This window comes from Anguilla anguilla, chromosome 11, assembly GCF_013347855.1.
Source record: "Anguilla anguilla isolate fAngAng1 chromosome 11, fAngAng1.pri, whole genome shotgun sequence".
Classification (NCBI taxonomy): Eukaryota; Metazoa; Chordata; class Actinopteri; order Anguilliformes; family Anguillidae; genus Anguilla; species Anguilla anguilla.
Genome location: NC_049211.1, coordinates 14,358,944 through 14,377,049, shown reverse-complemented (window position 1 = coordinate 14,377,049; position 18,106 = coordinate 14,358,944). Strand labels below are relative to the sequence as shown.

The window sequence follows — 18,106 nt, the reverse complement described above, 5'->3', positions numbered from 1 at the left end:
GGAAAATATAACAATTCAAGTTGCACGACTAAAATTCTTCAGTCCTCTTGTTTTTTGTATGATGTCCAAAAAACATCACACACTACATGCAGGCCTGTATTTGTTATTGTGCCCTATGTGCAAGTGTTCCCACTGTAGGTCTTTACACTATAAGTGTAATGAATTGAAGTCTACATGCAAAAGAGTGGAAGCTAAATCTGTTTCAAGGCTATGGAAACTTGGGAGATTATTTATTGTCTGCAATGGGTACTGATCAGAGAAATGGACAGCCATAAAATCTTGATAAACAGGTGTAGCACAGATAACTGTAACACACCGAGTACTATCTAAGCAGGAAAGGGTCTTCATACGAGTTTGGTTCAAAAAAGAATTACAGGACAGCTTTGTGGGATTGTTCTGCATTTTAGAGTTAACGTCAGGACCAGCCTCATACTGATTCTGTTCACTTATAGAACCGAGTTTTCCATACATTTTAATCAATTGATAGAAAACAATCTGAAATGTCCTTTTTTCAGTGTGCTTTGAACTGTGCCTTCATTTTATGTCTTGGAGAGTGTATGAATAAACGAACAGTACAAGTTGTTCAGTACAGGGTCTGTATTTCATGAGGTCACATTATTTTAAAAGGCCTGGAGCTCAAACAGGGGCTATAGTCATGGTAAATGGGTCCCTTTCATGTACTTGTTGCCTCAGGGCATAAGATTAAAAATATCTAAAGCAAAAAAAAAAAAAGAATAAAAAATTGTGGCTTAGGTTTATTCTTGGATATGCACATGCATGTGTATGTGTAAGTAGGAATTGTATTTGGCTTATTGTACTATGTTTAAAGAAAGTGTGCGGACACTGGACACTTCAGAATTGAATACAGCTTTTCTCAATGAGAATGCATTGTCAAGTGGAAATGTGATTCATTCATGTCAATAAGCACCCATCTTGCTTTTTTTAGTCCAGTTGTCTCAGGTCTGTATCTTACAGGAAAGATAAATGGAAGAGGACATGAAACTCATTCCAAAAGAGAAGCAGTTCTCCTTTAATAGTGTCACACAGGAAGGCTATAGCCAGTCATGAAAACATAATTGATTTACCAATTGATCAGAATAGATGGTGCAGCAGAGCCATGTAATGCCTGTTCATTCTATTAAATACAGTGCTATTTTGGTTGTGTATTACTACTATGGTAAAAGCACTCAGATATTTTATTATAATTGTTATTATTATTTTTTATTATTACTTTTTTTGGCACTGAAGCCTCGATCTTGAGATTAGCTCTGCCACCATTTGGCCTTGATTTTGTTTTTCCACCTTTGGTTCACATATTGTTACTCATTTCCTCTTTTCAAGCTCAGCTTCCTTTTGCTCATCTCTTCGGTCTCATAAAGGAGATGCTGTTTGCCTCAGCACTTGTTCACCTTTGTTTTGAGTACTACTACTTCTGCTAATACTAATACTACTACTACTACTACTAATAATAATAATAATAATAATAATAATTCTAATAATAATAATAATAGAACAGCCTGTATTGTCATGCCATAGAATCTGCCAATACCTGAAATTCAGCACCATTCTTCTACAAGAAAGTTGTTGAAGTTGTTGATGGAGGTGGGAGAAGGCCATGCCATGTGGATAACACTGTCATGCATGCAATGAAGGTGATCACTTAAAATCATTAAGTAGTGATTAACATTGATCTTGCCTTCTACATGCACCCAAACCATGCCAGTAAAATCCAGCCCACATCATTACATGTGTCAGAACCGTTCACTGTTGGAACCAAGTACTCCGGCCTTTAGGCTTGTTTAGGTGCGTGCAGCATTTGCACTCATTTGTTTGTTGCAAACATTGGAGAAGGATGATTCATCCGACCTGCTCAGCAGTCCAGTGCCTGTGCTCTTTAGCAGGGCTATGATTGCAAACGTGCATTGTCAGATGTAATGAGTGGTTTGCATTGCAACTTGTCTGTGGTATCCTGGTCTGTAGTTCTTGACAGTTCATTCTTCACAATAGTTTTTGATAAAAACTGCCTGCTTACATCCTAGGTTGAAATTTGCAGTGGATCAGTTTAGCTTGCTAAGTCTTTTTTATTTTTTAATATTTTAACAGTCAATATGCATTTGTAAATCTCTCACAATAACTCAAGGAAATAGCAAATGAAAGCATATCCTCTTAATTTAGACAACTCTGACTACAGAGATCCAACAGGTTGGATTAAGAAGAATGATTTACATGTGAGTGTTTGGGAGGATTGATTTCATTACGGCAAATCAGATTGACCACTATTGCCCTTTAATACCTGTACATCTTACTCTATTTATCTTATCTTATTTTATGTTCACTGTTACGCACCACCTGACCAAAACAAATTCCTTGTATGTGTAAACCTACTTGGCAATAAACCCGATTCTGATTCTGATTCTGATTCTGATTCTGAAGTCAATTGTGAATTGGAAATTTTGTCATGTCAAATATATTCTGGGAGATGCATTCGCCACATGTGCATTTATGGAACCTCAAAAAACCCACCTCAAACAAATTATGTCGTTGCAACAGTCTTTGAACTAGAGTATGAGGACTCATGTTCGTTTATTTAGTGTATTTTTTAAAATCTTAAATGGATATACAAAATACTGTTTTATCACTTGTACATTTTAAAAATAGAAATTGTACACTGTATTACTTTTTGGGTTTACCAGGCTCTGTAAGTAACATAAAATGTATTTTCCACTTCAACTGTGTTTCTTTGGTGCACCTTCCAGTCAGCTATATTCCTATGAAACTCAGAGTAGCTTATGGCTTATAAATAGCAAGCTCTAATGCCAAACGAGAAACATTAAACCAAAAAATCACTTTATAATGTAAGAAACACCAGAATAAAATACATTTACAACCAAATCCAAAGATAGTGCATCACTGAAAAGGAGATGGAGACAATGTTCAGAAAGCACATAAAACAGTTAAAAGATTCTGATTACAGCTGGTTTTATTACGGGTTAATAGTTACAAAGTTAGAGGAACCCATTTAAAAATAAGGTAACAGTAATGTAATTTATGGATTAAAATTATTTATATTTGGAATTTGGTTGTCAGTTTCAAAGTTACTGTAGAAACGTGTTGTTCCAAGCTACTTTCATTGTTGATGCTGCTGTATCTGTGAGGTTCTACTGTATACAAACATAATTATTTAACAACACATGCATTGCTCAATTTAACGGGTGTAGAGATGGCCTCAGTCTCTCTCTCAACATCCACAAAACAGTGCTGTGTGATCACTTGCTGTCCCTTGTGTTCCATGTTCAGATGTTTGCATTTGGTATGCAGATTCTTCCTCTGCAACATCAGAAGAATCCAGCTGTTCATCACCACCTGCTCAGCCTAGCTTCTGTTCCAGGCTCTAGTCCCACTTGGACTACTGCAACTTTCTCCTCTGTGCCTCACAGTCTTTGTTGTCAGGCCTCTGCAGTTTTTCCAGAGCTCTGCTGCTCACCTGGTATACAACTTCCCTAAATACTCTCACATTGCCTCCCACTCCCTCTTCTCACTCACTAGCCGTAACTGTTCACATCAAATTTAAAACCTTTGTGCTAGCCTATTGGGCTAATAAGAGCACTGCCCTGTCATACCTTCAGAAGATCATAAGACCAACACACTTCAGCTTTGTTCTTTGTACTTTTTACTTACAAAGTTATATTACAGATGATAATTTCCAAGTGAGTTAAGGATTTTGATCTGCTCTTTATTTGCAAACCATTTTAACATGTCACATGGTCAATATGGGAAGGAGATATATGCTACATTTCCAAAAATATGTGGACACTCCTAATAATTTCTGGTTTGGCTATTTCAGCCACACCCATTGCTAACAGGTGCATAAAATCAAGCATACAGCCATGCAATCTCCTTTGACAAACATTGGCAGTAGAATGGGTCATACCGAAGAGCTCAGTGACTTTCAGTATGGCACTGTCATAGGCAACAACAGCTCAGCCGCGAAGCGGTAGGCCTCACATGCTCACAGAATGGGACTGGCAAGTGCTGAAGCGTGTAGCCTGTAAAAATAATTTGTCTCGGTTGCAATTCTATATTAATGTCGTGTATCATAAAAGAGTATGATAATGCATTCTGTGGCATTATAATGGGGTTAAGTTAAACAAAAAAGAGTATTTATATTTTTTACAAAAGGTATGTTTTAGAATTGGGATGTCTGATCCTGAGTCATAATTAGAGATCACAAAATATATTAATAAATAAACTTTATGTTCAACTTTGTAATGCATGTCAGATTCCACGAAGTCACTGAGACATACTGTCAAGTGTAATATTTTCAAGAGTTATTGGCATTTTAGACTATGCCCTTGGGTCTAGAGCGTATTTTACATTATTTGTGACGTCCTTTTTCCTGTGTCATATAAAGGAAAAATGTGGCCTCTCTTTTTTTCTGTTTTTGTTACTGTGGTGTGCACAGGAGAGGTCCACGGCCAACAGGGGGATGACATGCATGTTTCCAGGCTGTTAACAACGTTGAGGATTTTAAGACTATTAGGCTGCGAGCTCTCAAGCCATGATGGACATACTGGTATTGTATTCTCCCATTTATGTTTTGTCTTTTGTTTTTTTGTTTTTTGTTGTTGTACTTTTGCCTTTTTTAGGTGGTTTTCATGGCAGGTCGTGAACGTGTCAGTCTGTGGCTGGATGCTTAGGGGTACTGGGTGGGCGGGGCTTTGTTTTTGAAGTCCACTTTTTGCCCAGTCGATCACAAGGCCAGTTACTCCTCTACTTTTGGGACAGAAACCACAACTGTTGAGTAGTGCATATAATTATTTAAGATTAGGTTGATGAACTCTAGTAATGTCAGCAGGATTAGCTCATCAGCGAACACAGCCAGGAACTGTCTGTAGTCAGTAGAGAAACCTGCAGTGGAAACTCAGCCTGTTGTCTGATTTAGGTTCTTTGTTTAGTTTGTTTTTGGGGCCATTGAGACCATGAACTTTACTGTTCATGTGAAAGCTGTTGTGTTATCCCTGAAGACTGTAATCAAGTGTGTGCAGATGTTTTTACGGGTCTTCAGTGAAGGACTGATCAGAGGGGGATAGATGTGCGTACTCGAATACGGGTTTCAGATGTGAAAAGAAACAGCGAAAAGTAGGGGAAACAACCAACACACTGCAGATTCTGACCATATGAATACTATTTTCCTGAATGGTATCTTAAAGCGAATAGCGGTGTGGTTGCAGATTAGAGCACTGAGGCTGATGGTCATAGTGTGGACGCCCTCTTTTATCCCTGTGAAAGTAAAGCTTTGTAAAGGCAAGGTGTGAAACTGTAGTAGTATTATTGTGTAGTCATCTCAAATGAGACCTACAGAGCTCAGGTTTATTCCTGTTACTCCCGTTCTCTGTGTTTTGCTGAGTGGGGCCCAAGGCCTGCACGTCTGTTTATTTTATTTATTTTATTTTTTTTTACCATAAACATTCTGCAGGAAAAGCATTTGGTTCTCATGTGATCTTTGGTTGGTATTGATCAACATGCTGCATATTCCAACCCCTTAGACACCTAAAAGTAAAAATGGGGATTGTACTCTTGGAGTCCTGCCAGCTGTAACATTATGGTGGTACTGCACACCAGACAGCTGCTCTCATGTTGTTGAGACTGCTGGATGCAGGCTCGAACAGGGTTAAAACCGTCACCCCTATGTGAAGATCTGGTAAGGTCATGCCTTAGCAAATTCCACTGTCTAGTGTTTCTTTCTCTGCCTAATTATTGGTATTACATAAGGAACAAGATTAGAGTAGGACACCTTCCTGTTTTAACAAGGATGAGAATATGCAGCACATGGTGTAGGAAGTTAGGTTACGGCTTGCATTCAAATGTTGCGGTTTGTTACCTCAGATTTTAAAAAAAAATTTTAATTGTGTTTATAACTTTTAAAAAATTTTTTTTAAACCTTTGGCAAAGATCTGGCTGTTAGTTAGCTAACTTTATTGTAATTGCCAGATAATGACATCGACTAATGCCGTAAATAAGCTAACTTTATTGTAATTGCCAGATAATGACATCGACTAATGCCGTAAATAAATTACTGTGGTAGCCTGCTCAGGTTAAATTTAGTTTATTTAAATTTAAATCTAATCAATATTGATCTGCTGACAGAATCACTAAGTGGTCATCATGACTTCACATACATGCAGGGGCAGTCTCTTACTCTCACTCTTTTTTTGTAATCATAGTGAGGCTCATCTTGAGACAAGCTCTTGCAAGCATTGCTGATAAGACCTGGTGGCTCTTTTGTGCTCCACTTCCTACCCCGGCGTTTGAAGCTCAGCTTGCCCCTGGTTTCTTACCCTGAAGGAAAGGGGATAACTTTCCTTTGAGCCTCAGCCATGGCCTCACCACCACACCAGCAACTAAATTCAGTTTCAATTATTTTCACGTTACTGTCCTATCAGTAACTATATATAGCCCCTTTTTGATCTTTGCCCCCCCCCCCCCCTCGCTCTCTGCTACATTCTCAAACCGTTCCATTGAAATATCCACAGTCAGGGTGGCAGAGTCTATGATATGTATATAAGCCTAACAGGATGCCTGGGGTGGGGCCACTTTAACCAGAAATAAAATGACTAATGCACTAATGCTGATTAGAATAATAGTGTACAGAGTTCAGTCACCTGGAGGAGGCAATCCGTCTCTGTTATTGTAAATGAGATTACTGCCTCAGACCTGTTAGTCAAAAGAGAGGAAGATTCCCTCTAGAAATGTATATTTTCTGTCGATCACCAATAGGCATATTTGGGAAGGCTAAATTCTTTATTAAAAGACAAGAATAGAGTAGAATAATATTAGATTAGCCTATTTGTTTGGATATCAGATGCCATCAGTCAGGTTGTATTACAGTGCTGTACAGTTTTACGTAACACCATTTATTTGCTTAACAGATGCTGGTATCCATGGATTGTGTTTTGCCTTGCTGAAGTATATAAGCATTCCATGCAGATCTGAACCCAGGCCTCTTTGGCCTAGGGCCTAGAACCTTTGCCACTGCAACGCATTGATGCCCCTCTTCCATATATGGGGATGCCTGGTTAGAAGATTTGAGTATGTGGGTTTCTGTTAGAGACTGTACTGTTGTACACTTCATTATGTACAGTTTTTCCTGAATAGATCTTAGACACTTTCGCCCTGGCAACACAGCCACGTATGTGCATGCACACACGGACATGCACGCGCACATGCACACACACACACACACGTAGATAAACTCATTCGGCTCAGTCCTTATAACCCCATCCATCAACAGAGAAGCTGTTGAGATCTGAAGATTGAGAGCCTGTACTGTAATATTTACCTGTATTACAAATACAGTAGCCTTCAGAGTACAGGAAATTTGCATGTTACTGCGCTCTCGCAATGAAGTACCACAATAAAGAGGACAGGCCACAGGAACTCAAGCGGATGATGCATAGGCCTGTGTCTTTGTATATTAGTAATCACCATTCTGAAAAAGGAACACCAGAAACGGGGGGAGGGGGTGGGTTGGGCCGACTCACACATACCTCATGTCAGTTACAACATCTGCATGGTTTCGACACTTCCCCTTTGCTTGGTCTGTGCATTTGTGCTCTCTCTTGCTCTCTCTCTCTCTCTGGGTGCTGGGCTTAGCTGAGTTATCACAGAGTCTTTTGCCATGTGCTCTCTAGGGGTTTCCATATCACTTTGACTCGTTTTTTCACTTTCGACCCATTGGTGGATGGAAGGATTCGGGGGGAAATATAAAAAGAAGAAAAGACGACCAATATTTTGGTCATCTGTAATCCTCACATTTCTATTTGGATGGTGAGTTTTGTTTTTCTTCTTTTTTTGAAACATATTGTCCATAATGGAAAAAACTAAGCTAAGCTTATGGATTCCCATAAAATAAGAGGACAAACAGTTTTTTCAAATAGTTGTTTGGTAATCAATTTAAATTGGCTTATTTAGAAGGTGAGAGCGTATGTGTGTGTGTGTATGTGTGTGTGTGTGCATGTGCTTGTGTGCGTGTGTTGCCTCATTTAATATGTGACTCTAATCACAGATGTTACAAATACTTTGGCTTTGTGTTTTGGGTCATGTGTGCATGTTATACTTGCAGTAGTTTGAAGTGACTTAAATCCCTGATTTAAGTTTACTTTGAAAGAAGACAAGACAAGGCTGCTGATAATGCTGAGGCATTTTTTTTATTGAAATATCTTCTAACATCCCCAGGCATAAATTTAGAATTCCTCATGTAATTGATGTTCTTGTGCTTTAAAAAAAAAAAATTCAAATGTAGTTTTGCTGGGATTTCATTCAGAAGGACTCATAGTTTTGGGCTTTATTGTGGCTTTAAGCCCCTGGTTACTTGTGGAAAACTTCACTTGTTAAAAATGCATGACTTACTCCACCAGAGCTCCATGTTTGGTACAGAAATGGGAGAATTCCCTGGATGGTGGGAAAACATTGGGCTTTTTGCCGCCACTCTGTCCCCTGCCCTCTAGGCCTTCCCATATAAAAATATCCCACATGACGGAACAATTTCCTATAGCCTGTAATGTGCTCAAGTACTTTTTTAGTGTGGTTTATAGCTATACATTTAGCAACCAGGACACAGGAACTTTCATCTTATTTTAACAAGCAGCCACTACTTCTCTCTTTCAAGAAATCTGCTTGTCTGAATTGAAGGAGAAGTTAAGATGGTGCTGTGTTGAACTGGGTTTCTAGCATGTTCTAACAGGAGAAATACAGTGTGTTGCTTGTCATAGTTCAGTCCGACTCACAAACAGCATGTCAGTCAAGGAGGGCCTTCTTTCTTCATGTCTGCTAATGGGAATTTAGAGCTCAGCTCAGCTAAAGCACAGCAGCCTTTATAATAATCAGGGTTGCGTTCGTTTATTTCTGTTTCATTGTTGTGTTTGACCACCTTTCTCTACAGCATTTCTCGACTATCATTTTTCAGGTCTGTTTTTTCCCTGCCAGCTTTTGGTTTTCTTGTTTTTTAATTTCCTTCAGGAATTTGCTCAGTGCTTTCAGGGGCAACCAGGTACGACAACCGGGAATTATATAATAATATATTTTTGGCCTGGGCGTGGAAATTTAACCCAGCAGCCCTGCTGTGTAGTCAGTTATGTCAGAGGACACCATTACTGTTGCAGCTGGCAAAGATCCTCTATTGACCACAGGACACCAAAAGAAAAGTAGGGAAACCCTGTTCCCTGACACCATCCCTCCCTCCCCAAATGAATGAATGAATGAATGAAATTATGCACCACCCTGTGGGTCTGTCAGCCACAGTCAGCTTTGGAAGTGGCAAGATTTGATTTCATAGCATGGGGCACATCCTTGTAACGAGAATGAGTTATTTAGCCGTCACCTTACAGCCACAAACATTTACAGTTGATTACTGCAGAATCTCCAATTGGCAGGAAAATAAATTGCCAAAACTTGAATGTTTGTCAGATTCAAGGAGGAATTTGGCAGACTTAAAGAGCTGCTTTGTGTTAGCCAGTGCAGAAAAAAGACATGCACTGCTGTGATATTACTTCATGAAGATTGCACTTGTTCAAAAGAATGTGGATAAAAATTAGACCCAAGATTGCTTTTTACAGAGGCTCTCCCATCACTGGATGTACAGTGAGCTCCATAATGTTTGGGACATAATAATGTAATGTGAATGAAAGTAATCACATATAATTTGCATGTAGTGACTGCTTGAAGTCTGTGACTCATAGGCATCACCAGGTCTGAGCATCTTCCCTGTTGATGATCTGCCAGGCCTGAACTGCAGCCATCTTCAGCTCCTGCTTGTTTTGGAGGAAGTTGCCTTACGTTTTTCTGTCAGCATGTAAAACGCTTGTTCAGTTGGATTCAGATTGGGTGATTGACTAGGCCAGTCCAGAATTTTCCTGTTTTTGGCTTTGGAAAGCTCCTTTGTTGCCTTAGCAGTATGTTCAGGATCATTGTCTTGCTGATGAATGAAGCACGGTCCAATGAGTTTGGAGGCATTTGCTTGAACTTGTTTTGGTACACTTAAGAATTAATTCTGCTGCTGCTGTCAGCAGTTACATCATCACTTAAGACAAGTGAGCCAGTACCTGTGGTAGCCATACATGCCCATACTCCCCCATCACCATGTTTCACAGATGAGTGGGTCTGCTTTGGATCTTGGGCAGGCCTCCATACTTTGCTCTTGCCATCACTCTGATACAAGTGAATCTTGGTATCATCTGTCCACAAGACCTTTTTTCCAGAACTCTTTTAAGTATTTCTTAGCAAACTGTAACCTGACCATCTTGTTTTTATAGCTAACTAGTGGTTTACAGCTTGCAGTGTAGCCTCTGTAGTTCTGTTTGTGAAGTCTTCTGTGGACAGTAGTAACTGACACATCCAAGCCTGAAGAGTGTTTCTGAACTGTCGGACAAGTGTTTGGGGTTTTTTCTTCTTTATGGTGAGAATTCTTCAGTCATCAACTGCAGAGGTCTTTCCTGGCCTACTAGGTCCTCTGCGATTACTGAGCTCCTCAGAGCTCTGATTCTTCTTGATGATATTCAAAACAATTGATGAGGGTTTAGGCTGTGTCTCTGACTGTTTTTTAAAATTATTTCTCAGCCTCATAATGGCTTCCTTGACTTTCATTGGCACAACTCTGGTTCACATCAGAAGCACTTGTGAAGCTATTTGTCACAAACATTATGTTGCCCTGGAACGGAGGGACTATGTACAAAAACTGCTGTAATTTAAGGGTAAAAATACCTTTTTATAAACTCTGCATTTTAACCACATATGAATTGTTTGATTGCAAATATGAAATTCTGGAGTACAGAGCCAGATCAAGAAGAAAATATGTCTTTGTCCCAAACATTGCAGAGCTCACTGTAGTATGGATTTATGCTTTAATGTAAAACAAGGAATTATCATGCACCAGTATTTGCTAACATGGCCTGACAAATACTGGCCATTGTTATTGGACCAGAATGTTTGTTCTTTTCATCCCTAATTGTGTTATTTCAAGCCAAATCCTGTATATGAGAATAATCTTTGGACAAACAATTTTGCATTTGCCTGGTTAGCAACCACCACGACAAAGTATAGTCTTTTTCCTATGGATGTGTCCTATATCCTGGAGAAATTGAGAAACTGAGAAGTGTCTTCTTGTTTATTTGGTGGAGAAAGTGAAGTGTCTCCTTAAAGGGGACAGCAGCAGCTTCTCAAAATGGGGCTTAAGCACGCAGGTCTATGGTTCAGTTCCCTATCTAACCCTAGCCCCTCTGCCCACATCCTGCACAGTATTATAATCTCAGATCAAAGCGTGTGTGTCATATTATGTCTGAAGTGGATGGTGGAAGCAGTATTAGAGGTTTATTGTGTTGTACTATTCTTATAGTAGGGTGGGAGGAAATAGCACTGTAGTCATTCTGTTTGGGCCCTTCCATTGTAAAAACTCTCTCTTACAGTCATCTTGATTTCCATGTACAGGTAGTGTGTACATATGTATGTATATATGTACAGTAAACACACACACACATTTGCACTTGTTTCACTGGGATATATATGACTATCCAAGTAACCGCCTACAAGCTCCTACTGATGGCTAAATCTGTGAGATGTCTTGGCAATGATCTTTGATTTGAAACAAGCTGTAACTTGCCATTCTTGCAGCATTCCTGTTTGGGTGAAATGCAGTGTTGTATATGTGTTTTTCACCCGCACTTCCATCGTATGTAATTTTACTGGATTATAGCAAAATGTGGTGATACTGAAGACAGCAAAGCTAAACCAAATCTCCTAACAGGATTGAAGGGGTAGTAATAAGATTACAGCAGATCATCTTGGTTCCTACAATAAGAGACACTGACGGCAGGTGTATTGCATAGCCTTTAAACCAACCTTGACACTTTCACTGTTCACAATAATCAAGAGCTTTAAGCCAGTAGGTTTTGTCTTGTTGTTACTGTGTGTAATTTTAAACAGTTATGGGCTTTTTAATAGCAGGGTTCTGTTCCAAAGGTCATATATTCATAAAAGCTACAGTAGTTTATTGTAATACATTTTCCTCAGTACACACAAGGCGTCTTAAAAGCATAGGTGATGGTAAATAAGAGGAAGGTTGAAGGTTTGCACCTGGTGTCATTTTGATGCTTGAATTGGTTGAGATCAGGTCATTGTACAGTTGGCGGGTTTCTTAAGTAGGCCTCAGTGGTCATGCATGCGAAATCAACATTTGCACTCGGAAGATGGGATTTTCCAAGGTCCCGTTTCCTGTGGCTGTGAAATGGCTCTGAGTGCCCCTGCTTTTAAGACTGACCCTGAAGGCTTCTTGGCTATGTCACAAAGTGGGGAAGTGTCGCAACGCAGGGACGTTGCCTCACACTGAGAGAAAGAGGGAAACTCTGCCTTGAGAGCCCTGCCTGGGTGTGCTCCACACTGGGCGCTGTGGACATGCCAGCAGCACCCCCAACCCCCCCCCCCCCCACCCCCCCCCCCCCCCACACCTCCACACACACAAACACACACACGGCCCTGAGTCCTAAGAGCTGGACCACCAAACCCCTCAACCCTGGTCCTACAGAGCCGTGGGGTCTGCTTGTTTATGCTTTTACTAGTCAGCTACTCTCTGCTAAATTAACTAATTAAACAGCTGACTCCACATTAAACAGTTGACTCCACATTATCTGGTTTCTGTGGTTCTCAATGACAAAGGTTGGGGATCCAGTCCCAGAAAAAGCTAATTTAGATCCCTAAAATTTAATACTGCATTTCACGTGTCCCTAATTATAGCTCCTATTGAGTGGTAAAATGAAATTAAACAGATTGACAAATTGTTAGCTCGAAAAAAGTGTCCTGCCTTACTTTACATTATGCGAAAGAGGAAATGTGTATTCAGCCAGAAGGAACGTTCTGTTTCATTTGTAGGAATCCCAGAATTATTGTCTTATGCAATGTACAGGCTTATTCTCTCACCCCTCCTGAGCTTCCAGAGACGAGGGAAATTGACCCTGTCTGATATTCACTGCATTGCATGTGTAGTTGGGTAGGCTGTATTTAAAGTTGTGCCCCCATCAGCACATTACAGGTCCTGTAATATCATCTAACTATGTTTTTGTCCTAAATAATTTTGTCAGTGTTATTTTCTTTAATTCCCAATTTTTCTTTTGTCCCCCAGTTTAGACTGCTGAGTTGTAATCATAGAGCCATCCCATCAGTATAATATCCTTTGTCATATTTGGGAGGGCATATACATATGTGCTAGCATACTGGTGTCCTCCAGAATGCACACAGCCAGACACTGGTTCTTTTCTATCAGCAGTCTGCCAGCTGAGCTGCACCGTTACATTGCAGCTGGCACGGGGAGATCACAGATGCCCTATCAACCAGAGTGTTTACTCTTGTGTGATTTGGCAGAGGACACCCTGCTGGCTAAAACCCTTGCTTTCTGAGTGACCAATTATGCATCACCCCAAGGGACGCCTGGCCACATTCAGCGCTGATCAGAATCCACTCTGGACTGCGGAGAGCATCGCAGCCTTAAGAAAACTACCATATCTGACATGTTTTATTTTCACTTTATATAATTCGTCTTTCTTACTGGCATAATGCTTAGACTGAAATCTTTCATTGAAGGGAGCATAATTTGCACATAGCATTTCAAAATGTACTGTGCACACCTAAAAATGCTTAATCTTGAATAGAAGTTGGTCCTCTCTTTGACAACAAGACTTGCAATTACAGAATGTTCATTAATTCAGGTGGGCAGTTTCTGTGAATTTTCAAACATGAAGAATAGTCATGGGGCTGCTAGGTGGCTCCTCCTGTTGAAGCGCTGTTCTAGAGTATGGATGGGCCCATTGTCTGGTATTGAATGCTGAATTAACAAAAAAAGCTTCAGTAACTGGCAGAAGTTTACTGAAGCTTCAGTAAAAGCTTCAGTAAACTTCTGCTGGCCCCGATCCTTGAAATTTTCCCCTGTATCAACCACCTACATTTTTATGCTACTGAAATATCAGCATGCAGATAATGTTGACATGCTCTTGTGAGGTTCGGTGTTCAGTATATATTTGCCCATATAAAAGGATTGTTACATATGGAAGACCTCCAGCAGATGTAGACTGGAAACACAGGCAGACATGGAGTAAAATGGTGGTTGGTCCTTCCCCAAATGGGTAGAGAAAGGGGATTTTAAAGCAGAAGTGGGTGTATATGCCTCATAGTTTTGATTGCACTAAAAAACTGTTCTTTAGAAAGCAACTGGGTGTTTCAGAACTATATGCAGCACTTGTTCCACCACAGGTTGGAGTATCGATCTGAACAATAGTTAAAATAGTTCTCAACTATGGTGCCTAACAAAGTTATGCTAAGTGTACCGAACATAAAAAAAGTGTTTAGATGTCCCTTCAACATGTTTCAGTGAACATACACATTGGGCTCACTGTGCTCATCTCAGGATGAAATTATTGTCATGGAAATAAAAGCGCAATCTCATTATGTTACTCCTGCAAAAATGGTTTTTAAACTAAGAAGGAGAGCATAGGAAACTGAAACGTTTTTGGAGAGTGTGGAAAACAAACAGGGTGCGTATTATTTTAAAGCGCTGCTTGCTTTGACAGTGTCTGTGAGTGTGTGGGCCCGAGACTGTTAGCTTGTTTGTTTCAGGAGCCCTGCAGCCCCCTGCACACTGCAGCGATTAATGCCGCTTGCCTTGAAGTTAAACAGGATCCGCTGCCCACTCGCATCTGCAGTGACCCCGTGTTAAAAAATAGACATTTGAAAAAAACAAAACAAGGAAAAAAAAAAGGGGGCGGGGAGATGAGACTGCAAATTTGCAGCGACCTAAAAACACCTCCGCCGTTGTTGGAGAAGCATTATTTAACTCTGCGAAAGGTCATGCCTTTTCTAAAAACAGGCTTTTTGAAAATGATCTGATTAAAGAGGCTCCCCTTATGAAGATACACGTAGAGTACCAACAGCTGTTTAGTGCAAACGCGGGTGACTCGGAGTCTGTCTAAACCCTTGGGGGTAGCAGGGGGTGACTGAGAGAGAAAGATGTCCTCAGTTCACAGCTGTACAATAACTCTGTAAGAAAGCTGTTTTGAGACGAGCGCTGGGGGGCATGATGCAGGGGTGTGTTTATAGTACTGTGACACTCATTTATTTTTCTTGGTGATTGAATAAGCTTTTTGGCTGGACCGCAACAGCCGGGCCAGCCCTACAAACGCGAATGTCTGTGACTGAGTGACTGAGTTATGAAGTTATACCATTGGTCGGCCGGATGAAGTGTGTTAGGTCCAGCCATATACTAGGTTTTGACCTGGTCTTGTTTAACAAGTAACCTTGCTAAAGTGATGAACAATAAGGTCCCTTTCTCAGATCTGCGTCGACATAGTCTTACATGCATACAGATAGTGTGGCACAGCTAGCAGTCAAAGCCTTTATTTGTTTTTGTAAGTTCATGTTTACGCTGCCTTTGCTGTTTCTCATGTTACATCTCAATGTAACGGCCAAATAAAATTAAGATTTATGTAGTCGTTTCCGCTTCCACATTTTTATATTATTATCGGCCTGAAACCGAAGACATGTACTCCAGCTGGTGTTGTTAAGCCCTGGATATGTAATGAGGCCAAACAGGAAAGGGGTTCCTCATTCTCAAGATCTCAGGCCCAGTAGTTCTTTGCACAAGCATCACACATTAGTCTAAAAGGACTGTTTCTCTTCGCTGGGACTGCTGGTCGATCAGGCAAGGTAATAATAATAATAATAATAATAACTTTATTTATATAGCATGTTTCATACAATGGTTTGCAGCCCAATGTGCTTCACAGAAGAACAATTGAGGGTATGCATTAGACTGTGCTAAGGCTCATCAGATGCCACAGAGAAACAGGCATTTAGGTCTGCATGTGTGGTATACTCAAATTAGAGGTCCATGTTTGTGTTAGCGTATTTTATAAAAGCCTTGCTGTTACCCCTACACACTACTGCCTCATCTTGCATTGAACCCTGGTTGTATTGTTAGCATCACTGGCACATTTTAGCAGTAACAGCTGTGGGCTTGTCGTGCTATCTGAGGGTTTTCCTGCACTGGTCAGCGGAGAGTACGAGTAAAGATGATACGTTGTTCCCATGCAGTTGTTTACCACTGCCTCTTGGCTTCCTGACTCACCTCAACGAGGAAAAAAAAGAGTGAATAGAAAATGATGAACAACAGATGGAGACGGATGGCTTTTTCAGAGTGAAGTGACATTCATGGGGTGTAAGATTACACAGCGCAGCGTCAGACAACTGGCCCTTCAATGGGCCTCTCTTTATGCCTACCTTGGGTCAGATCGGCAAGTTCATCTGCATCCCCAGTGTGAACCACTGAATGTACACACACACACGCGCATGCACACACACACACACAAGCAGGCACGCACGCACTCACACACACTCACACACAAACACACACGCGCATGCACACACACACACACACATAGATAGAAAAATGAGCACATACACACACACATACAAACGCACACACATAGGTAAACACATACACAGATAAACACATTCACATGCACAGGGTTTAACAAACCGTGCTGCTATTCTCCATGGCTGAACACGCTTTTGTTCTCACCCCTCAGGTTACCTTTAAATACCTTAACCCAGAGAGACCCAGTTAGATACGTGTATTCAGGGAAATGCATACACGTATACACATATACACATCTACATCATCCCCCTTACACGGACACACAGCGTTGTGTTCGACAAATGTCACGTGATAGCATGGAATAAAACAGAGATAAACATCACTCTTCCCAGCCATGCTGAATTGACACTAAATTTGTTGTCGCTTTTCTAGCTGACTATCAAATTCAGTAGGAGTACGATATTTGTGAACACCCAACTTATGGGCTGAACCTCCTGCAAGCAGTGTAGCAATAGGAAATGCCCTTCTGACAGGAAACCAGCTGCAGAACCTTGAATGTTTTATCTCTGCTGTCATAGGCCTTGCTTATTTACTGTAGGTATTTGCACATACTTTTTTCTGGCCACTTCAGTGAATATGCAATGTATGGGAGAATGAAACAGCATTAATTGGCAGAACCAAAGGTTTGGTTGAAGACCAAGCAAACGTATGCTCGAAGCAGGACAGACCTACAGAACTGATAAGCATGGTGACATAATTCATATTCATAATTCACCTTACTTTTCATCAAAATATCAAAGGAATATAATTAAAGCATCATTTGGAATATGATTCAAGCAAAACTGAATTCTTGCAAGGGCAATAAAACAAGAATTAAGTTTTTGGACAACAAACTTTAAATCAGGAAGGGTATTTTTCTTAATTTAGGGGAGAAAGGGCTCTTAATTGCAATGAAAGATGGCACCACGCATACAAAGCCAATGCTGTCATTTATCCTTCAGAGTCACATATTGTCATCTTTATGGTGTCACGTTTTTTTTGTTTGTTTTTTTTTTAAACTGGAAGCAGAAAACCTCTCTAAAGTGATGGGTCCTGCCACGGCACCACAGTGCTGTGAAGAGCTAACACCCATCACCCTTCGTGTGAAACACTACATATCCAACTTTGATCTGTCCACACTGGAGCTCCTGTATGCGGTTTTACAGAACACTGTGGGGCACAGAGCAGCCATTAAACTGAGCAGACTTGCTGAACTGTGTGACCTAATTACAGGAACGGGCTCCTTGCCACAGCTCCGACGTCTAAGCAGATGTGACAGCCCTTTCAGAAATGATCGGTATGTTCATGCCACTGCTTCTCGGTTTAATTTCCTTTCAGAAAGAAACTTTAGGCATTCTATAAGTTGATGTTTCTGGATCAGTATTTAATCTCTAGTTGTTTGCTATTGCCTTAGCGGTGAGAACTTTTTATCAGACGTCACCACTGGCTGTTTCACTCAGTTATGAAAACATAGTTTGCACAGGAAATGGAAACACTGAAAAAGTGATTACTGTGAACTACCTGTATGTGCTTAAACATATTCATTTATTTACCAGTTCTCAGTAAGTGATGCTTGGGTGAATTAAGGTATCACCACTCTCCACACATGTGGTTGACTAGTCATTTTAATTGACTGTTGGTACCATGGGCAGTCAC

At 40.5% G+C, this 18,106-nt stretch overlaps 1 protein-coding gene across 4 annotated transcripts in view; it reads left to right on the top strand.

Moving 5' to 3' along the window:
- The window catches only part of rgs19 (regulator of G protein signaling 19), a 39,213-nt gene that overhangs the window by 2,155 nt on the left and 18,952 nt on the right, over positions 1–18,106 (top strand). Inside the window, exon 2 of one of the 4 annotated variants that reach the window (XM_035380876.1) lies at positions 4,463–4,573. The exons of 2 other annotated variants lie outside the window; for them this stretch is intronic. In XM_035380876.1, coding sequence (XP_035236767.1) covers positions 4,559–4,573 — 15 coding nt within the window. In that variant the 5' untranslated portion in view covers positions 4,463–4,558. Of the gene's footprint in view, positions 1–4,462; positions 4,574–7,588; positions 7,828–18,106 lie in introns of those variants that run through there. One more of the 4 variants, XM_035380877.1, reaches the window with a different exon arrangement.